The following is a 23,170-nucleotide window of genomic DNA, read 5'->3' as shown; positions in this document are numbered from 1 at the left end:
TTCCAGCTTTTGAAATATCATTCGAACAAACCTTTCCACTATGAGCTCTTTTCTCACCTGCACAGGTCAGAGTCTGTTTGCTGACACCCACTGAATATCCCCGTGCCACGATGGCTTCCCAAGAGTCTCACTTCGGGTACTTTTGGCTTCTGTTTTTCCCATGGAAAAGACTTTTAATTTCCTACTGAATTTGCTCATTGCCAGCTTATACCCAACATGTACTTTTTCTATATTTTCTTGTAGGTAAATATCTTCACTGTGTTTCCCACTATTTCCTTCCGAGACTGAAGAACACAGAAAACTGGGATCGTGCCTCAGCACGTGCCGTACAGTCTGCACAACAGGAAGCTCTTTACAGTTTCTCTCCTACAAAGAGTGTCCTCATTCAGTCCTTCAGCAGTACCTCTGTGAGTTTGTTTGATTTTAAATTCACCTTTTCTGGATGCGTGGGTTTTGAGTAATACACACTATCCCACCGCAAGTCCTTCTAATATCCTGGGGATCTCTCAAAGCTACCACCTCCATCAGAAATACTTCCTGTCGTGTTGTCCTAAGATCCTGCTGAGTTAATAATCACTCCTGCTTTCGGTGGGTTTGTAATCCCTGAGCTTCCTTACTCCCTGACATTTCTTCCTGATGAGCTTCCAGACTAAGCAGTCACAAATCGCTGCTACAAGTTAAATCATGGCCTCACACTCAGTATGAAGTTTGAAACCATTTTAATGATTTCATCTGCCAGTGACATCCCATCCTCTCAGCCATCCCTCACACAACACGCACTGATTGCACACGTGCCTGGGACACTGTGCTGGAGGGGACAGGCAATCCCCTCTAACGGGTCTGGTGGCAGACCGAAAGCAATCCAGCTGAAGTGTGTGTGCACACACACTGGTATTGGGGAAAAAAAAAAAAATGCACTTACCCTGAGCTGGATATATTTCGGGAACCATTGCTCTAATATCCCAAGAAGAGAAGACAATTATCCTCTAAGGATATCAAGAGCATCTGCAACCACATCCCATGCAACAGCAATGTCCCAGGCTGCTTCAGGACCTGCAAAAACAAAGCCACCTCAGTAACTGCAAGCCCAAGCATACTTCGTGTCCTGCATGGCAACTTCCCCTTGACAATGCAAAGGCTTTCAAATTAGGAGAAGAAATTAGATCACACGGTAGCTCCTCAATGCATCAACTCTTCGTGAGCCACTCTGAGGAACAGGCAGCAAACATTCACACCATCGTGTGTGAGCACCTCACCCGGGACACAAACCTGAGAGTGGCACATCTGAGTTAGGCACACACAAAAAACAGCACTTACAGCTGAAGAGGGATGCTTCTATTTTTTGCTAGTGGAACAGGCTTCTTTTGAAAGAGGTCTTTCAAATTTCAGGGGAATTATTTTCTTCCTCAGGTCAGATGGGACTCCTCAACAGTCACAAGCCTCACGATGTATCTATCCTGAGGCGTATAATAAAACATAAACACCTGAGTGTGAGACTGATGCTCCCATCACCAGGCAGCCTTCTCAGAGACCTTCTCACTTCTGCTGCAGCCAACTATGTTGCTGGCTGCAAATCGCGTCAGCCTGGAGCTTGGGGTGGGCCTGGGATCTGGAAAAGCTGAAAAAGTGTCTTCCTTGACCGGCTGTCCCCACTCTTACTGATTGAAATGGTCCCTTCTCATTTCAACTGTTGTTGATTGCCTTGAGGGAAAGCAAGCAAATCAGGTGGTGAGCATTCAGTCCGTAGTCTGTGTTTTTCTACCATCAGGAAAGAAAAGAGGATTGAACTCGCCACAGAGATCTTATGACGTATCACAAAGACCAACGTGTGCAGGGTGTCAGCAGCACATTTACCACACACGTTTCTCGCTGCTCGCCCTCACTGTGCATCGCTGCACAGAGGATGCTTTGACCCTCCCTAAACTGGGATGACATTTCCACCTCATCCTTCGGTTCCAAGCATGCTGCCAGCTCGTGTCACCCATGCATTGCCAGGAAACCACCAGGGAGATGTCAGAGCTGCTGGGTTGTGGCTGCTGATCCAGGCCTTCACCCTGACGGCCTCACCTGGGGCCCCCGCTGCCCACACACACCTCCCCATTGGTGCCGGTGCTATATTTAAGCTTTGGCTGGGGGGTCTGACTTCTCACTGCAGTAGAGAGTGTGCTGTGAGTGCTCTTCTGCCTTGTTAGCAGGGATGTTGTAGTGCTGCTCTTCTTTTCTGCCTTAGTCTGAGCAACGTTGTTGGGCTGACTTGAGTCCTTGTATGGGTGCTCTGGGGCTACCCCTAGTGGTGGAAGCACTGTTTTTCTTTTGTCTTTAGATTTAACCTTTATTTTTTGTCTTTTTGCAGACCAGTTTTGGTGTGTTCTGTCTCCATTAGTTAAGTACATGTTAGTATGTCACTGAATACTTCCTTTCTGATAGCTTATGTAAATACGGTTGGAACATGTTCATTTCAAAACATGCCTGATAATTCTTGTCATTGTGATCGGTCTCAGAAGTGTTCTACCTTTATTTTGGTAATGGATGTTAGTAGTAAACCTTATCTTTCTGACTTCTGGCAAGGCTTCTATTATCCATTTCAGCTGAGTACAGTGTAAAGGGCACCTTTCTATTACCTGTCCCCGTAGAGTAGCACTCCAGGAGCCCCCTGAAAGTTAACAGCAGAGCAGGGGCTTTTATCCCAAGGCTAAGCCAGAACCCTGGAGGTGGATTTCTTGCTCTATGTGCAGAGAGTAAAGGCTAGATCAGAGCCCTCCTTTGCCTTCCTGTGACTTCCTCTGGACTCCCAAGGAAGAAGGCAGCTGTGGTGGTCCCGGGGGGGATGAGTACTGGCACTTTGGCTATGGGGCTCAAGGGCAGTTGAGTTTCCCAGGGAAGGGAATGCAAGAAGTAAAGCTAAAAACTGTAATCCAAAAAGTCCATGTACCAACTAGTTTGACCAGGACAGTACAGGTTACTCTTTTCCCCAATTTCCCACTCTTGATTTAAAAGCTAACCCTGCCTTATCTCTGGGAGGGGGGGGTGGGTGATCTAGATGTTGGAGCTCAGCATGTAGAACAGGAGCCTGTGTGGTGCTGTGCTGAGGAGTGCTCAGTGCATCAGAGATGGCTCTGGATTGCTGCTGCCCCCTCGGGTGTGATGGCTGGGGTGGTAGAGTTAGGTCTGGTACCTGGGGAGAAAATCGTTAGCCCCAGCTCTGCTAAAGAGCTTTCCAAGGGGAAATGATGCCTAAAAAGAACAGGAGGAGGGTCTATAAGGAAGCACGTGCAAGAAGCACAGCCCTGACGTGCCAAGCAGGCACCCCCTCTGCCCCAGGGTAGGGATGGCTGCAGGTGACAGCCCCCTGGCCCCAGGGCTCAGCAGCCTGGCTTTGGGCTGTTCTCTCCAGTCCCTCCTTCTCTCTCTTCCTCCCTGCATCTGCCAGGCACTGCCAGATCTGTTCCCTCTCTGCCGTGCTGAGGCTGCAGCCTTTCTCCTCACAACGCTGCACCGGTGGCTGCTGTGGAGCTTTCCCTGCTGTAAGTGGGGGATCCTGGGCGAGGAGGGCGGGGGGCTGGCTGTGACTCGGGCTGGGCTGTTCCCCTCTGCTCGGCTGGGGGCTGAGGTGGAGCTGCCAGCGCTGTTAGCAACAGGTCTTGTGTGTGTGTGCAGGGGAACGCTGATCCCGCTGCCTGAGGTGGGAACAGGGCACGGGCTGCGTGGGGTTGCTGGTGGTGCCTGCCTCAGTTGGTCCCAGGGAGGGTGATGCAGCCATCCTGACCAGTTTGTACTGGTCAGCACTGGGACACTGGGGTACAGAGCTTGACAGTGGATGTCTGACACCAACAGCTCTGTATCTCAAAAGGGAGGTGGGGGACACCCATGCGTCCCCCAGCAGGGATGGCTGGGCAGGGGGAGCATCTGTGTAGCTGCTGCTGGAAGTGTATACCTACACGTGGCAGCCACTTAACCCTTGTGCAGAGGTCTGGGGCTTTATGGAGAAAAGCCTGCTCCCAGTAAGAGCACCCCTGGGGAAGAAGGTCAACAGCTAGAGCCATCTGTCTAACTGGACCTGTTATTTTCCCTGACTGACTATATATGACAGCCAGTTTTAAAGGGCTGAAAATATTTCACAGGGCAATAGTCAGTGCTGCTAGCTAACAATTGCTGTGCCGAGTCTAGTCACTCTCGATGCCAGGAATCAGAGGTACACTTTGCTGCGAATGAAGTTGCTGCATGCCTGCTATAGTATTTTGGAGCAAGTTTTCTGGTGGTTCTACCTGCACTTGTCCATGCTGCACTGCTGTTAGTGCTACCAGTGTAACTGCATTCAGAGTGAACATCAGGTGTGCAAAAGGATATGGAAAACTCAAGTTTTTTTGGGGGGGAGGGAATCATTTTTTAACTCTGCCTTTTTACAGGTACAACTTACTCTTTAGTGAAGCAGAAGCAATTGTTATATTTCAGTTTCAGTTATCACTTCTCAAACAATTATTTTAAGAGGTAGAGAGGACTCTCAGTCCGTGAGCTCAAGCTAATTCCGATGGAGTTCTCAGTACAGTTGCAAAACATAACAGTTTTAGAGCTCAAAGGGGGAGCTCCAATCACCTGCATGATTAACTTGGATTAGGTATATGTGTTGGTGGTTTCTGGTATCTGTTTTCACTGATGTCTCTGAGTTGTGGTAACTTTCTGAAACAATCCTACACACTAATCAATGTCAAACAAGACATCATTGGGAAAGCAGGGGTGACAAAGCAGGACACCTTACCTTGTCACTAAAACTGCTGGGTGCATTCATGTCACTAGTGCTGCATGCCCTTCTCCTCCAAGGTTGCAGCGCACCTGCAAAACAGCACAGGAAAAGAGGCATGGAGAGGTATCTCAGAAATAGCTTATGTTAGGACAGAAAACCTCAAAAGTTAGGGTTTGAACCCCACAGATTACTGAGGGGCAGGGCAAGTTAGCATGTAAGTGTGTAACATCCCTGTTAGAGGCACCTTCTAATGGCATCCAAGTGAGGCTTAAAATTTGAGTGCTGAGTGTTCAGTACACAATGAAAATCAAATCACTGGGGCAATTTACTGTGTGGAGTTCGAAGGAATAAATGGATTCAAAGGATTAGAGCAAGTCACAGAATGAATCAGGTGTTTAATCTATCAGTGACTATTTACAGTAACTGTAAGACGCACATGTTGGTTGCTAACTGAAAGCCAACTGTTAGCAGTGAGAAGGTGTAGGATGACTTCAATTCTTGCCTGTTCTGCAGATTTGTAAATGAACTATGTGTTTGTTGCAGGTAGACTAATTAGACCACCTACATGAGTATTGTATTTAGATACATCTTTCAGCTACAGGGAAGAAAGGAATAAATTCCCGATATGGGGCTCTGTGTGCTTTCATATCTACTTTATATCATGCAACAGCACATCTATGCAAAAGGAGATTTAAATCAATTATGGCTCTTGCTTGTTTTTCAAAGTAAGTACAGATAATATGGGGCAGGACACCAAGATGATATGCTATTTGCATTAGTATTGCTTTGGTTCAGACTGCTGACTGGCAGCTCACATGTTCTTGGGTGGGAATAAAGCAGGTGGAGAAGTACAAGATGCTTCATTCCACTTCTTAAATTCCAGTTAGAAACCAATTTTCTGGGAAAGTACATACATTAAAAAAATATCTTTTGCATCTTTTCAAGCTGTGTCTTACAACAAGCCATTTATGACCTGATGTAATAAATATGGCTAACTTCTATTGTCCAAGACTTTTGTTTTATAATAAACACTATCCTGTTTAGTTTTAAAAGCTTGTATCTTTGGATTCAACACAGCACTTTCGGAAGCTGCCCCAAGCACTATTTTTGAGTTTATACTTCTTAATTTGTTTGCACAGAGTAAGTGTTTTTGACTTAACACTGCTTTTTACACTGTTTGCCACAGGAAGAGGAACTTGTCAGCTGTCAATCAGATCCTGAGTTTTTTTTTTACTACAATGTATCAGCACAAAAACTCATCAGGAAAAGGTAGTATTGGACATGGACAGCTGAAAAACTTGTAGAGCAAATCGCTTTTCATTTCTTAGGCTACTGAACTGAGTAGTTAACTTCTTTACTACTCAAAGGCTTCACTTTGAGTACCATGTCATTGCATGGACCAGTGAAACCTGGCTGCAAGAGAAATCTGCCTCCAATACATCTAGGAAGCACACTGTCACCTGCTGTAAACTGTATGCTCAGAAATAGGGAAGATTGCTCTGTGCTGGTATGTCAAGCCCCACATCATCAAGCACAATGTTTTGGACACGGTTCATAATTTCATAATCAAATGTGAGGCAAAACTGGGACCTCTGTCTTTCAACTGCAACACTGTCACTCTGGTATGAGCTGGGAAATGAAGAATTTGATAGGCTGAAGGGGCAAGGAATAGGCCTTAACCAGCACATAAAATGAGATGATTCATCCTTGTGCTTACCATTCAGCCCATATTGAAGGTCTGGGGTTGTTACAAGTCAGCTGCTGTGCCTGACAGTTGGCTATTTAGGAGGCACATCTGACAGTAGCAACATAGTATTGCAAAAAGCCTAGAGGTGAGTATTTATCTGTTTGTACAGCTTAATCCAAAACACTCACCGTTAAGTGCTCAGGGGAGTCTCTTTCCAGTGAAATAGCTCAGACTGGTTCATGTTACTTTTACTGGGTTCCCTAGCCAATTTCCTATCATGGATGGGAAGCTGCTTCCTGAAGATTAGACCTCAGGAGGACTTAAAATAGTTTTATTCTATCAAAAGCTTCTCTACCAGTGTGTTTGAGGTACTTATTTCCCTCTTCTGAGTTCAAGTAATGTCTTAACAAAAATGTGGCAAATGGAGCAAGGTGTGAGGGGAATATTCAGATGGCACCAAGCATATTATGTTTGACGTCTGTCTTGCAGGAGCAGTGGACATTTTTGATCAGTTCTCCTTAACTAAGGAGAAGAGATCAATCCAAAAGGCTTGCTACCTGCTATCACAACACTGTTAACACAACTGCACTTGGTTGCTGTTCGTGCACTGGTGATCAGGGAGAATGTTGCTCTGGCTATATTAGTCTTTTTCTGCAGCACCTTCTGTGAAGAGCCCCAAAGACCCACTGAATTTAATGAGAATCTCATTACTTCTCTACGAAATGCACATCTCTGAGCAAAGGTAAGGAGTAGTGAGTACACTTCTGCAGTCATGATTTGAATTGCCTTCATTCCTTTCGTAGAGTAAGTCTAACACGCCTGTTGGTAGTGCTAGATGACAGCTGGGGGTGGTGGGAACCCCTCCGAAGGGGTCATCTCTTGGGTGAGAGAGGTGTTTGTACTAAGCACCAGGTAAACTGCAGAAACTTACAAAGGTCTATTTTTCAAATCCTTGTTTTCTGTATAACACTGCATCAAGAAAATGAGAATGCTATCGTGACATAACAGAAGCCACATCAAGTGTGTGCTTTAACTTAGCCTCAATACAAATTGATAGCTTTCAATTAGTTATTGTGCATCTCTTAGGCATATTCTCTCCCATATGTGCTAGGCTTCTGACTCCCTAGCTATCAATGTAGGGCTTGGGCAGAAGTCTTGTTTATCCTAAGCAAGCTATGTCCTGTACTGAATGGGTTATATGACTTCCCTGCAGTTTACTTAATGCGTGCTTACCTGATAAATTTTTTTCCTCCTGTGCTGCTGACAGTAGTGGTAGTGTCATCCTTTTTTCGCATCCTGCTGATGGTGGAGAGGACTAAGGGTAAAAAGACTCCTTAGACTGCTTAGTTGCAAAGAGGCTGCAAATAAATTGAAGACTGAGACTGGGGATATGAGTGGTCTTACGGGAACAGTTGAGAAAATGGCAAAAGCCATTTTCAAGTATAAGAGAGCTAATATATCTCAGGACTTGCTAGGCTTCTTAATAAAGTGGCTGGATAAATGTGCCTGCATGGGGGAAATCTTTCTTTAATCTTGTTTTGGGGAACAGTTGGCTGAGGTTTTAGTTCAGATGTAAGAGAGATGCCTGTGAGACATCAAGAGGAAACACTACAAACTCAGAACCTTAAAGGCTGACTAAGCATTAAGCTACAGAAATATTATAATGAGAAGCAATAGTTAAACTTAGCTCAACTAAACTCTACTTGTCCATCAATTCATGTATGGTAATGTACAGCCATCAAATATAACATGGACACAGAAAACACTTCCTCTGTGTGCCTTTGCTATCAAAGCATTAAGTAATCACACTTTACTGTGTAACCAAGAACCCTATCAGCTAACACAAAAGCCCTGTCACCGTACCTGTGTTTATCCTATTAGTCCCTGTTGTCTCCTGTGTGGCATGGCATGCAGCTTCATGATGGATAAAAAAGCCAAACAAGTTAACTGACCAGCTTTTATCCCAGGTTTGACCTGTACTCTAACTGGGAACTTCACATCTGGAATCTTTCTGGGCAAAGTGGTGGAAGTCACAAGTACGTTTAAAGAGAATGCACGTGGGTGCCTTAAGGTCACCTAATAGCAAAAGGCAGAAAATGGTTAGTTAGAGCGAGGCTTTCTTATGGTAAATTTTCAGCATTCATATTCTTCATTCAGTGTGGCAATAAAAACGTTATTTGATTTAAGCTGTGCAATATTTGAATACTAGAAACACGAAGCAAAGTGAAAATTTGATGTCCTCAAGACACACAAACTTGCTGTGAATGCCTCACCTGCTATACCATCCTTTGATTTACATTTGAATTTGGCTTTTTGGCAAAGGGTTTTATAATCCTTGCCTAAGTGGATGAGTAATTGACAGTTAAGTTGTTTTGTCTATTACAGCACTCCTACTGATAGCATTGCTCTTTGTAATTAGGGCAGGAAAAGTAAGATGAAAAACAACAATAAGGAAAAAACAACCAACCCAATAAATCTTTGACAAAATGTTTCCTTTGGTCCCAAATCAGATTTCCCAGATGACTGTTAGGAGAAGACAGACAGTTCAAGCCCATTCATTAGAGCTCTGCATGGAATCTCAAGCTTGGTATGTCTCCCAGGAATTGTCCACTTATGCAACGAGAAACAAATTTCTCATTTATACTTTTGATTCCTGGAAGTATATGGCAGTAAGAATCAATTAATTTTCTGTTGCAACTTGATGGTTTTAGTCTTTTCTATCATAGCTTTTTTCTTAGCTGAAAGCCTGCCCTTTCCTTGTGACATACTCAGTATTTAATTTGAGATAAGAAAATCATAGGTATTTTGTACAAATGACCATGAAATTAAGATGTATGAAAAGGTAAAGGAAATGTTAACTTCCAAAGTACTCTATTTGGAATTGCTACGTACAAACTCTAAGGGTATTTATGAATTAAGACTAAGGGTATTTATGAATTAGTACAGACTAAGCATTTCTGCTTGTAGTAGAAAATGACATTAAGTGCAATATCAAGTTAAAACATCCTTTGTAACAAGTTCCAAGAAGTTAATTGTACTCTGTAATGAAATCTTTTCTTGACAAAGACACTTTTGCTTGTGGCATTTAACTTGGCAAATCCAGATGCTCTGTTTTATTGGGAACAGTTTCTGCACTTCTGCCTGTTGCATGCTTCATGAACCTCAGGCTGGAACTTGGTCTCTGGCTGTTGAGGACTTCTTCCTTTTGAAAGAGAAGGGAGAGATGAGTCCTGCTTACAATGTATTGCAGATACATGCCCTTCACATCCAACCTTTTTGAAATGTAAGATGCTACGATGTAGTTCTGAAGCCATTAATAAAATGGAAGAATGTGTTGCCATCCCTTTGTAAATGTTTCTTTTTCTTTAGATGAAATGGCCCTATAACTTCCACTGTTTCCCTCTGTTGTACTCTTGAGCCCCTCGATCTTTCCTGTAGCTTTCTTTTAGACTTCCTCCACTTGGTCCAAGTCTGCATTGAATTAAACTGACCAAATCTACATGCAACAGATTAAGTGAGCCCTGGGTAATCAACAACACTGGAGGTATTTCATGTGTTTAGTCAGCTATTGTCACACGTATGCGCTATAGAGTACTTGTTTTGCAGTGTTATGCTGCTACTGCCTGACTTTCAGCTAGTAACTTCCTACAAACCATAGATCCTTGTACCTATATTGACACACAACTAGTTGTTCACATTTTTTTCCTTCTTCACTGAGTATTGCTCTGTAAGTTGCCCTTGTTGAACGGCTTTTTGAATTTAGGCTCTTTTCCATATGAAATGGTAATGTGCAGCCAAAGTGCCTGGTTGGCGATTAGACCTTGTTCCTTGCTGTTGCTTCGATAGGTGTCTTTCCCCTTACTCCAAACATCTTTTTTCATAAAGGCAAAGATCTTACAACCATTTGCCATTCTCACATTCTTTTACAAGCCCCAACTTAATTGTTACAAATAACTACTAATAATGTCCACAATTGACGTTCTCATGATTTTGTAGGCAAGAACAGTTTGGACTTCTGTCAGTAACACTTCTGATCCACTAAGGTATAGGATAACCTGTGCATTAGTCTTTTCTTTGTTTTCAATATACTTATAGAATGAGGTGCTGCTTTTTTTTTTTGCCATCCCACAATGTCTGCATTTTGAAAGGATTTTCTCATTTTTCAGCAGAACAGAGACGCTCTCATTTTCCAGGAAAAAGATCTCCAGGAAATTTCTGCAGTTAACCCATCACTGAGTGTAGAGCTCTGGACAAAGACACAACACTTCTTTTAGAACTTACCACAGTACATTTTCTTTTTCCATTATGTCTGTCTTTAAGTTCTTCAAAGTTTCCTTATCATTGTTTCCTCTTCTGAGCCCCCAGAGGATTCTGTGATGAGATTTCACACGCACAAATTAGGATAACAGAAACAAATAGTTGTACACAGAGGTGAAACAGTATTGGCCGGCTCCCATGGTTTCCAGAATTCTTCTGTGTGGCCAACATAAAAGTAATTACGTTGACTTCATAATTACCTTGAATTGTTATTGTTATATGGGAAAATTAATTTTCCATATTTGATGGCATAAGACTGTCCTGGTTGCACTGATTTAATCCTGCATATTTGTCTACAGACGTTGTTATTGACATTTCACTAGTGTATCAGTCTAGCATGTTTTAAAAACAATGCGTGGGCAGTTTTTCAATAGTTCAGGCTCTTGCTTTATTTTTTTTGCAGATTTTCCTCTGGCATATTAAATAAAGTACTGAGGCCATGCCCTTATCAAATTACCATGTGGAAGCAAATTGCTTTTATTTATCATCTTATGATATTTATGCATTGCATTATTTTTTCCCTTTTCTTAGATGACTTGCGCTGCCATCTTCTGTACGTCGCTCAACTATTTATCACTGTCTGTTTAGCTTGTTAAAACACAATGCACTACCTTCATTTCTTCTTCCAGCCAATCCTATCCCCCTCAGCTTCAATATAATAAAAATTTGTGTATTGTGCCATCTCCTGTAAGATACAGTATTTGTACAGCAAGTTCACTGTATTTGGTACAGCTTCAGTGGTACAAAGTTTAATTTGTGCAACTGTGATCAGTCTGTGTAAGACAAATAGGCACAGCTCCAATTGTGCCTTGAGGTTGTTTGCAATTTCATCAGTTACAAACAAAAACTATTCCAGAGTTCCTTACTGAAAAGATTGAAAGTGGTTGCTTTATAAACACATTGTCAGAAAGCGACCAAATCCAAGAAAAGCATCCAAAGAATAATATGTAAAGTATTCTAAAATTATGTTTTTAATATGAAAAGGGATAATTTCAGTTGTATTAATGAACGGAATTCAACTGAATTCATTGAAATACTGCCACTGCATAAGAATGACCCACAAGGTTTTGTATTCCTGGGACCAAAGTTTCATATCAGTACTGTGTAGCAACTTGTAAAATGCCCAGCAAAGACCTGTATAGCCTGTGAACTGTTGTGTATATATGGTTCTAAGCAGCAAAAAAATCTGAACCATAGATATTCCTCCTGTTATTACACAGAAGAACATGTTCTTCTACCACAGAATGATAAAGAACCTCTCCCTCAAATCATCAGCAACCCCCAAAAAGCCATACTGCTGGAAGCAAGGAAGGAAAGCCACCCCTACCTCATTGGTAGTGCTGCTTCATGACAGCACAGGTCCTGTCTGTCATGAGGACTGGGAACGCAATGTGAAGCAAACGCAAGCTTCCCCAAACTGGAATATCTTCCTTAAAGCACTACCTCTGGAAGGCAAGGGAATATGGAAGAAAATTAGCTTCCATTTACAGTAAAAATAAATACATTTGTAGCTCTTCTTATTGCAGAGAAATGCTGGAGAGCATGAACTTGGGTGAAACCTCAGAGAAACCAACAAAAAAAGAAGCCAAACACACATCTATTTTTGTTAGATGGCAAGAGGCCTGACTTTTTCCAAACTTCTGGTTGGGTTTGGATTGCTACTCTTTGCCAAACCCAAAAGCTGGGTGTGACACCTACCAAGAGCACTAGTCTCATGCTTGCTCCGTGTAGAGCAGAACTCCCATTTTCTCACACCATTGTATTTACTGTGTGAAATGCAGCAATTAGTCTAGGGGACCTTCATCTGTTGTTTTGTTTGCTCCAAACATATATCAAGTGTCAGATTACTGGCACCGTCTGCTCCATTCCTATTACACCTCCACTGTTAAACCAAACTCCTGCTTACTCTCAGCACTAGCCATCGGATAACAGTGGCTGAACCCAAGAACCCTCGCATTTCTAACTTGATTAATACTGTTGATGGCAGCCTTATAAATGACTTAGAGCTACAGGCCAAATGCTGACATTTTAGACTGCTGGTACGTGTTTGGGCCTCACCCAGAATAGCCATGCCAAGCAGAAAGGTCACCCCACTGCCTTTCCTGGTGAAGGAAGCGCATATGATAAGCGCTGCCTCTCATCTAGACTGTCATCTCCCTGGGCACGGAGAGCTTGGCCTCCTGCACTTTACTACCCTAAGAAGCTGTCTGGGGTAGAGGAGCAAAGTGAGCAACAATAAATCTATTTCTTGTCAGGAGCCAAAAGGGAGCACAGGAGATGCTGAGCTTTAAATGGGATTTTAGTGACATAGCACCTCCTGAGATTTATAAAGCACAGCTCCAAATCTGTGATTAAGTGAACGGTGTAAGCTATTGTCTAATTTTTTGAATTCTGCTCTCACTGTTCATCTTGGGCATGTTTGTATGCAACTTCATTAGTAACTGCTTTCTTAAGTGAATAATAAAATTGGCATTAAAAAACCTTCTGCAGTAGCTGACTGATCTCTGTCTAGTTAAAACATCGGATACATTAAATATTTGAATAAAAATATTTTCAGTTGTTTTGAAACTATTTTGAATTTAAAAAAAAAATCAAAAATACAGTCTTTCTGCATAAGAGCAACCAAAAAGAACATACAACTAGTACGGCTAGTTTGTATATACTGATTTGTTAATATATATAAAGAATATATAAAAATACAGACCCACTGCAAACATTGTATTGTTACTGACGTCTAAAAAGACAGAAGATACGATAAAACTATGTTTTTTTCACTACTCTGCTTGTTCCAAACAAGACTTGTTCTGCATTTGTTACTGGAAGTAAAGCACTTATAGAGGTTTTGATGTTGCTGAATTTCACTGACAAGCAAAATATATATTTAAAAAAAAAAACAAACAACAACAAAAAAAACACACAAAAAAATGAATTACTTTCCTGACAAACAGATGTGAATAAATATACCAGGGAAAAACAGGCAGAGACAGAATCTTAATTAGAAAGTCTTCAAGTAAAACCCAGCAAGAAGAATGAAGAAAAATACCCTATCCTTTTGGCAACATTACCTAACACTCATTTTCTTTTTCTGGGGAGAGGTCTGCTCTACTAGAAATGACAGCAGAATATCACCTTCTTTCGTTACTCCATAAATATGGGAAAACCACCTTCAGCATCTGGAATCTGGGGAGGCAGCTGAAACCATAGTTGCACAAAAAAGACCCCGCTCTGAATTTTCCTTCATAAGGAAAGAGATAAAGTCAGCACTTTGTTTCCCTTATGTACAGCCTCATCAGGATTTGGATCCTTGTGCCTCAATTTAAATGCAATTTATAGTGAAGAATTTGGGAAGTGTTCTGAAGTCACCTGCACCCACACATTAATTTGGTGCCTTTTGCCAGGAGTTAGTTTTGCTGTTCTTTTATGTCAGGGACAGTTCCTTCCTTCTGCCCCTTTAGGTATCTATATAAATACGCCTGTTTAAGAAATATAACCCCAGAGCCCATTTTAATTAAGTGCCATCCAAAAGCCATCAGCAGATGGAAATGTGATCATTTTCCCTGCTCCCTTTACCTAAGTTTCAAAGTCTCCAACTGGCAGATAAAATGAACATGGAAAAATATATTTGAATGCTTCTCGCAAGTTATGTTACCTGGTGTCAACTGTAAATATCAAGAAGCCGGTGCTGACTTGTTACAGGAGGCTGATACAATTTCTATATATATAATAAACATGTTAAAAGTTTGCCATGGTTAAGATTTGATTTAGAATTTTGGTGCAGTGTCATGTAGAGTTACAGGTTTTACAAGGCAAGAAAATAGTTCGTAGCCTACAAAGTTAAGTTCAGTGAGTTATGTTTGGAAGTTAGTAAGTTCAAGGCACACAAATTCTGTACCTGATAAAGTGATTCTTGCGCCAATACCAAGTGGTCTAATAAAGAGTCTTGTACCCCTTATCTTTGAACCATCCCACCAGTAAAAACATTGCTACTACAACACAAAAGGTATAGATACTTGAGGCTTGAAACAGAGAAGGTATCAATGTCAAGCGAGTTCAGACCTGAAAATAAGTGTCTCCAAGAAAAAGCCTGTAGATTTTGCCAACTGGAATGTAATACTCTAATTTAATAAAATATTTTCTTTACAGAACGAATACCTAATGTGGGAAAAGTATTACCCAGGCTTTTTAACAATTAAACCACAACATGAAGAGATTATGAATTCCCTCAAATCACACAAATTCAGCAGCAGAGATAGAAAACAAATCTTATGCTTCTGTACATTTTAAACCCAGAAGTATTCTATGTTTCCTGACTTTTCTCCTGATCTACACAGATTGTAAGCAGGAAAGGAAAATCAATTGTGGCCTAATATCAGTTGTACATATAAATATCTCCTTTTCAGTTAAATGGGTCTGGATTTGGATACATTCACGCAGAACGTTGGTGCCTTCTGAAAGCTTTAATTTAATTACTGTTTTTAATGGCTCAGCAGCCTCACTGTTACCTAAGCGTTAGATTATTCAAGCTGTTGAATAAATGGATTTCTCAAGAATTCTGATTTTTTTCCCTCAAAATAAACTGCTTAGGTTGTTTCTTTGTTTACTTGACACATCACCATAGGCTTGTTTACATCCTGTCTGGCTTTACTCTTCTTTGTGAAGGGAAGGACTTCATTTATGGAGATTGCAGAAAGAAAAAAAAGACTTTAATAGTCTTACTGATCACTTTTATATGACTGCATTGTAAAATCAAACTAATAATATTTGTTGCTTTTCCTGTCTGGGGAGGATTGGGGTGCAGAACATGGACCATTAAAGTAAGGTGCACAGAGACGAGTATACATACAGCTTTGCATGAATTTCAGCACACTGCATTTCCAAAGTAGTCACATTTCTTCAAATCCATTTCAAACATACTATAACGACCTTTTCAAAAATATGTTTCAAGGAACATTACAACATGAGTAAGAAAATGGACCTAAATTCTTCATTCGACTGGCCTCACTTGCTGAGTTATAATGGAACATACAAGTACCTCTACTTTGAAGGCAATGTCTCCTACGTGGACTTCTACCTTCATCAACCTTCAGTGGCAGCTGTCTTCATCGTCTCATACCTCTTAATCTTTCTGCTTTGTATGGTTGGCAACGGAGTGGTTTGCTATATTGTTCTGAGGAGCAAACACATGCGTACAGTCACAAATCTTTTCATCTTAAACCTGGCTGTCAGCGATTTACTGGTGGGAATCTTCTGCATGCCCACCACCCTCCTGGACAACATCATTGCAGGTATGCCAGCTCACACCACATAGCAAAAAGGGCTTGAGGGGGATTTGCCTTAATTTCTGAGTCCTCCCTGAAGAACCCAAGCGTTAATTGCATGTGACAGTAACCAACATAAATTGCTCTTTTACTCTGTCCCTGGCATTCAGAATCCAAACCCCAGTGAGAAAGCTATGGACAAATGTGAAGCCCTCATTTTGCAGGTTGGGCTCAAGGGGTTCACTATGCAACGTGTTTATTGACAGAGCACGAAGCTCACCTTAAACTGAGACATCACTAGCCCCACTTGCACACTACCATTTCTGAGGGAGCTCCACAGGCATTTCAAGTTAGGGGATGGAACAGGTGAGGAAGACAAGCCTCTAACCCACCTTCTGACTGGGGCTGTCCTTGCTGATTTCCACAACCAGCACCTTTAGCAATGAGTTATCCCACTACTAGGTTATATGTTAGGAAGTCTCAGTGGATGCTATGAGCCACATGAAGAGAGCAATCAACTGTAGTGGTCAATCCCCTTTCTTATCTTGACATCCTGTTTTAATGGGATGTTAAAACACAACGTTGTTTTGCTGCTTTTTGGAACATCAGAAACTTACCTAGACATCTGGCAAAGCATTTGTTTACATAACTTTTAACTTCCTAACTCCTACTATATCCTGCCAAAGCAAAATAAATGTACTAGTTCTGGGGCAAAAATTTCCTCTTATGCGTATAAGAATAGTGCTGCAATGAAATGGAGGCAATTTCAATAGCCTGTTTCCTTCCAGGATGGCCATTTGGGAGCATGGTTTGCAAGATGAGTGGGATGGTCCAAGGAATCTCTGTCTCTGCCTCTGTCTTCACTCTGGTTGCGATTGCTATGGATAGGTAAGATGATGCAGAAATGGCAAACTGTCACTTCCATCTTCCTCAGGCCACACGATCATACTGAGATGGATTCATTAATTCATGCAACCCTGCAATAGATTAAATTGGTTTAGCTCCTAAATCTAGCAAAACAAACAAAAAAAAGTGTGCCAAGGTCTAAAGAGCAGTCGCAGCAATTTGTTCCTCAACTGGTATCTCTTAAAAATGGTACACCTGGGCTATACCTGGCTGCCTAGAGTTGGTTAGCTCCCCAGCTATTAAGCTAATAGAAAAGACAACAGAAGCACTGGTACCTGCTGCCATGGTTAACTGAAGCAGCAGCAGCAGGCTGATAAGGAGACAGATCATAGCAAAGAAATTTTAACAATAAATGTGACGTTTTTTAAGATTGTTTTTCTCAAAAAAACTCTTAAATGGAACAATTAAATGCAACTCCACTGCTTTATGCAGCATGATTCCATCCATACCTCTAAAAAAAATATGCAATTTTAAAACCACGTATGTGTTTGCCTGTTTAATTAAGCCTTCTCTAAACATTTTATCCACATATGCCCCTGGGTGTCTTTGCTGCAGGTTTCGATGCATTGTTTATCCATTTAAACAGAAGCTGACCGTCTCAACTGCAATCATTATTATAACAGTCATCTGGATTCTGGCCATCACAATCATGTGTCCTTCGGCAGTCATGTTGCAGGTACAAGAAGAGAAGCATTTCAGGGTGATCCTTGGCTATGGCAATGAAACCCGCCCTGTATATTGGTGCCGGGAGAACTGGCCTAATGCAGGAATGAGAAAGATCTATACAACGGTTCTGTTTGCCAACATCTATCTTGCTCCCCTGTTGCTCATTGTTATCATGTATGCTAGGATAGGCATTGCTCTCTTTAACACAGCAATGCCCACAGTGGGAAAGCACAGCCAGGAGCAGCCACACAGCGTGTCTAAGAAGAAACAAAAAGTCATCAAAATGCTCATTATCGTAGCTTTGCTTTTCACCCTGTCTTGGCTTCCCCTGTGGACTCTGATGATGCTCTCAGACTACGCCAACCTGTCAGATGTCCAGTTGCAGATCATCAACATTTATATCTATCCTTTTGCTCACTGGCTGGCCTTTTTCAACAGCAGCGTCAACCCCATCATCTATGGTTTCTTTAATGAAAACTTTCGCAGAGGCTTTCAGGCAGCCTTTAAACTTCAGCTCTGCTCTAGGAAGATTATTCACAGGGACACCTGTTCCCAGCGAGGCCAAAGCAATGCCATTTTGCCAGCTGCCGCCTACCAGACACCCCAGGATCAAGCTTGTCAACATGCCAAGGTGGAGGGGAAGCCAGTTCGGAAAGGAAATTGGATGAATAACCAGCAAGATTTGATGATGGAGGATCTCGAAGAGCCCTGCAATGATGAGATTAAGTGAAACATGCTATGAACTCTCTAAAAGATTCATGCCTAGCAGAATTTCTTTACTGGGATGTGAAATTCATGTTCCGTAAGGGATTTGTAACAAAATAAAAAATGTCAAGGTGTTTCTGTTTAGAAAAAGATATGCAACTTGCATACTACCTGAACTTTAATACAAGAAAGAAGCAAAATTCAGCCTTCTTTGTCACCAGCTTAAGCCAGGGACAACCCCCCTGCAGTCAGTGATGGCTCACCGCTCTTGAACTGAGCTGCAGCAAAGACCTGATTAAAATGGGATTACCTTCCCTTTACTGCAAAGTAAGAGAAAAAGAGAACTATGTTTATGTACCCTGACACAATTATACCTGATACTCACCAATGGAGAGGAGAACATTCCTTCATTTGCTTCTATGAATTTCTCAGAGTGGCTGAAACTGAGTTGTTTGAACAATATTTATGGTAACATTTCAGCTTGTAAGGCTAGTTGTTACTAATGCCTACAACTTTCTTCTGATCTCAGGCAACAAAAATATCACTGCTGGTGTAGCATCCAGCTAGACCATGGAGCTGGGTAGCCGAAGGGATCATGAGACTTGGCAGGGCCCTGAGCACACGCCCCTTCCTTGGGTTTTGAGTGCCGGGGCTCAGGACAGCTCTGTGCCATGCAGCCAAAGGCATCCCCCTTCCCAATGGTGACCCTGAAGAAAGGCTCTCAGACAGCTGTGGGGACACCACAGCCAGCACCGGGAGCTGCTCTGACACTGCCAGTGTTCATCCTTCACTGAAACTACGGCACTCACTGCATCTCAGCACTGCCTGGGCCTGGCATGGGCCTGAGCGGTCCAGGCACTAACCCCGACCTGCAGACTGACTTCCCGGCCTGATCTCAGACCTGCCTCATCACCATAAACTTCTCTGATGATCTGGACTCTCGGCCAAACCTGGCTTCACATCCAGCTCCCTGACTGGGGGCAGTGGGAAAGGCCCTGGCTGGTGAGAAGCCTGCCCTGCCAGCCCCACAACACCCCTCAGCCTCTGTGGGGAGCACCTGGTCCTCGTGGCACCCAGACCAAACTATTCCCTTAGAATATATTAATTTACTGTTGCATTAAAAATATGTTTATCTATAGACCAAAACACCTCCTAATGAAATTTATAAAAACATCCTCCACTAAAAGCCAAACTAATCCAATAAATCCACTTCTTGATTTACTGTACTCTATTTCTGTTTAGCAATGGACTCTTGGTACTATGCTTTTAGGTGCTTCAGTGAAGCATAAGCCTGTTCCTAGAACTTGTCAATTTGTTATTCCATTACACTCAGTAACTCAAATATTGGAGATACAAGCTGAAAATTTGAACTTAGCTCACCTGTTCCTAGGTCTTCATGTGGTTGTACTCATATCACTTCCACCTGGACTTTCTGAACACCAACCCAGTTCCTGCCAAATGGCAAAAGCATCTTCAGTCGCATTCTCTTTACTCACTTTTCTGGTTTCTTCCTTCTTGTCAATTCTGTGATATTAATTGTTGTTGCAGCTTGAGAAATAAATAGGAGTGAAAATTTGAGAAATAAATGATGAAAAATGGCATTTGTGTTACGTTTTTTATGGTTATCTCAATTTGGTTTTGTTTATGATTTGAGGTGGGGAGGAGTATAAATCACCTAAAATACTGCAACTTAATAGTAGCAGGAGAGAAAACGCCGTTAGGGCCTATTCAGTCTGACAGAGCTCAGCACATACAAAAGCAGCCCAAAAGCATCTCAGTGAGGCTCCTGCAATCAAGGAGGCATGCAGGTTAGGGGAAGGATCAGCCTTCGCAGATCTGCCACAAGATTAGATCATCACCGTGTGTTAGCCTGTGAGGATTTCTGGGGACCAATTACCTGGTAAGGTCATTTCCTAGTGCTTAGGAGGCATCCTTGTTCATCTAACTGCAGTCCTTCAAGTAAACTGGAGTACCTTTCTGATCTTGTCAGATTTACAGAGTCAAGGAAAACTGACAACTTCTCAAGGTGTGCTGCCACAAACTTTGTACCTTTTTGAGCTACCATAAAATAAGGAAAATATCCAAGAAGTAATGTGCGAAAAAGCTGCAGCAACAACTCTGATTTTGCAGTTTTTTGTTTATAACGCATTATAGCTAGGCTGGTGTTTTCAAAGGATCTAATCAAATATGGATGCCTCACCCTGCTGTGCTCTGTTGAAAACCCCATTACAAAGGGTTTATGGAATCCTAGGTATTCCACAGCTCCTGCATCTCTTCCATCCAGTCCTTTTTCCTTCACTTGTACTTTAAGAAAATGAGACCCATTTTACCTGTCAAAGTTTGACTTCTCTGGATTCCTGAAGTTTATAGCTATGTCTCCCCACTCTTACGCAAAAGGCTAAACCATATATGGCTCTATCTGGACTGTCATTTTCTTATGGCACAGCTCATATATATGTGATTCAAATGCAGAGATTTCTGGTGAAAAATATCCAGGGTCTCATAACATAATCTGTTCTGCTTTTGGGTTCTAGATCTGAACAACTACCAAATCTCTGAAAGATAGATTGTTTCACTGCAACAAGAAATACAATTTGAATCACATATTTTGTCATGGAAAACTATGCTCTTTAAAAATCAAATTAAATGGATACACCCTGTTGGCTGCTTCATGACATGCAGGTCATGTCATGTATTGGTTGTAGAGTGACATTTAATATGCTAATAATTGAGACAATTTCTTTTTGCAGTATTTTTTTTTCTTTCCCCAAAAGCATTTGCCAAAGATGTTTTCTCATTAAAGCTAAGGATCAAATGGCCTCCGGAGGTCCCTTCCAACCTGTATCTTCCTGTGCTTCTGAATGATTCAGCAAACCGTTGAGAATATTTTTATATATAAGTGTATGCTTGCATTCATCCCAGTTCAGCAAAGCACTGAAAAACGTGCTCAAAATAAATGCCAGGAAGGCATAAAAATGTCCCCAAGTGTTTGTCTGGCTCAAGGTGGTGATTCTCAAGACAGCCTTAGCATTTCACTTTTATGCAAGGATGCTGAAGTATAAGCCATTAAATGGTTTGCCTTCCCTAGACACTCACCTGTGCTAAATGCAGAAGTTATGCTTAAAGACTATTTCAAAACTAAAAAGTTTGCTTTTTTAAAACTGAATTTCAGAATGTTCTCTGAATGCTGCAACAAAAACATCCCACTGACACTGAACTATGCGTAACAAAATGTAAAATGGTGAAAGAAAAAAAGTATTTTAAAAAGCAACATTTCATTCTGCAAACAGTTCCTTATGAAGTAATTAGCCTGTGGGGGAGGAACTGAAAGGATACAGAGAAAAGGCAAAGAAATTTGTACAAGCTGACAGGATTTCATGAGTTATTCCAATTTTGCTAGGAGTACACTTTCTAGTTGAAAATACAGCCATCAACATTTTCCCATTTCCTTTACTTAAAATGCACATTTGTAATCCAATGTCACTGAAGAGACCTCATCCTCCAGATTCCTGATGATTCCTGCCATAATTAGATAATTATTTCATTTACTGTTTTTTCCTCTCTTTCTTTTTTGTTGTTGTGATTCCAGTAGCAATAGTGAGAAGTCCACCTATTTGGTTATGTGTTTCAAAACCACACAGCCATTTAGACATCAAGGTACCTTCAACTGGTAGCTGAGAGTTTAACCATAAAAATCCAAGGCTTACCAAACTGAGTTGTATTCAAGAGATGTTCTTATTTCCTCTCATTTTGTGAACACAGGAAACCCCACATTGGCAGCTATTTAGGACTGGTTTAGAATCTGACCTGCCTTAACCCTGTTGAAGTCTTTTTTATATCTGTTCAAGGCAAGAGGTGCTCTAACAACTGATATATTTCAATAAATGCAGGAGCAGACCTAGGTTTCTTTTTCTTCTACTGTACATGCCCAGAATGCTCACAAGCAGACTTTTTAGGACATACCCAATTGACTTTTTCATCAGCACTAAGTGACTGATTCAAAAGCAAGAGTGTCTAGTACTTAGTTACAGTCTTATTTTTATTACATAAGATCAGTACAGAGAACTTGGCACCACTTGCTTGTCTTAGCAGTTCGCTGTCCTTGGAACCAGAAGCATTTGTGCGTTACAACTCACAGCTCAGAAGACCACAGACCTCAAAGCACTACTGATACAGTTATCATTTAATCAATGAAAAACCAAATAAGTATATGCCTTCCACTTTCAAAATGAGTTAAAATCAATCATCTTTTGTCAGAAGTAAGGTACTAAGTTTCCATAGTCTAGTGTGTTTTTATACCCTGCATGTAGGGTACGAAAACCTGTTCCTGAACACATTATTCCTACACACTTAAAATCCCCACATATTCATCATCTTTTTGAGCCTAAATTCCATCCATGCTTCTTCTTGTACTACTCTGCTTTTAGCCAAGTGCCTCAAATATTGTTAAATAACTTGGAAATCCAAGTCATCCAATCCAAATCCCTAACTGAAATCTATAAATGTATTTCTTCACCTAAATTTGGGCCAGAGAAGTATTTCTGCTCCAATCTACTAGACAATGCTTACAGGTGTTCAGGACCTGATACCTGTTATCAGCCATTCCTGGCTATTTGATTAACAAGAAATCAAGTCTTCAACCACATGTGCCAGACTAGCAGATGACACATAGAAATAACTCTCTAATCTCCTATTTGGTAGCAATCTGGGGTCTGTTTTTTTGTTTCTTTTTTCTTTTTTTTTTTCTCTCCACTGAGGAAATAATGAATGTTTCATCTCTCTGGGCATGTGCTTCTAAAGCTGTCAGCACCCTGGCTCCATAAACGAAAGAAAAACATCTCTCCCCATAGCTCAGCCAAGGGCTCCGACTGCATTTTTGGCCATTTTCTT

General features: G+C 41.5%; 1 protein-coding gene and 1 long non-coding RNA gene across 3 annotated transcripts in view; one reads left to right on the top strand and one right to left on the bottom strand.

Moving 5' to 3' along the window:
• The first annotated feature begins 2,830 nt into the window (after positions 1–2,830).
• Positions 2,831–19,661, top strand: NPFFR2 (neuropeptide FF receptor 2). Of its 2 annotated transcripts, XM_048074413.2 has the most exons (5): positions 2,831–3,524; positions 7,086–7,170; positions 15,691–16,030; positions 16,792–16,891; positions 17,465–19,661. In XM_048074413.2, the coding sequence occupies exons 3-5, from the start codon at positions 15,703–15,705 to the stop codon at positions 18,303–18,305; spliced, it is 1,269 nt and encodes a 422-aa protein (XP_047930370.2). In that variant the 5' UTR covers positions 2,831–3,524; positions 7,086–7,170; positions 15,691–15,702; the 3' UTR covers positions 18,306–19,661. The 2 variants fall into 2 exon arrangements, with proteins under 2 accessions (XP_047930370.2, XP_047930372.2); XM_048074415.2 differs by lacking the exon at positions 7,086–7,170.
• Positions 9,494–23,170, bottom strand: part of LOC106035217 (uncharacterized) — a 57,404-nt gene continuing 43,727 nt past the window's right edge. Inside the window, exons 27-36 of the long non-coding RNA XR_010831066.1 lie at positions 21,617–21,799; positions 20,178–20,262; positions 19,661–19,828; positions 18,666–18,717; positions 18,171–18,283; positions 16,621–16,980; positions 15,778–15,912; positions 12,073–12,190; positions 10,710–10,799; positions 9,494–9,630 (exon numbers count right to left, since the gene is read on the bottom strand). This is a non-coding gene — a long non-coding RNA (uncharacterized lncRNA). The remainder of the gene's footprint in view (positions 9,631–10,709; positions 10,800–12,072; positions 12,191–15,777; positions 15,913–16,620; positions 16,981–18,170; positions 18,284–18,665; positions 18,718–19,660; positions 19,829–20,177; positions 20,263–21,616; positions 21,800–23,170) is intronic.

The sequence above is a fragment of the Anser cygnoides genome, chromosome 4 (genome assembly GCF_040182565.1).
Source record: "Anser cygnoides isolate HZ-2024a breed goose chromosome 4, Taihu_goose_T2T_genome, whole genome shotgun sequence".
NCBI classification, from domain to species: domain Eukaryota; kingdom Metazoa; phylum Chordata; class Aves; order Anseriformes; family Anatidae; genus Anser; species Anser cygnoides.
This window is presented reverse-complemented; position numbering and strand designations above follow the sequence as displayed.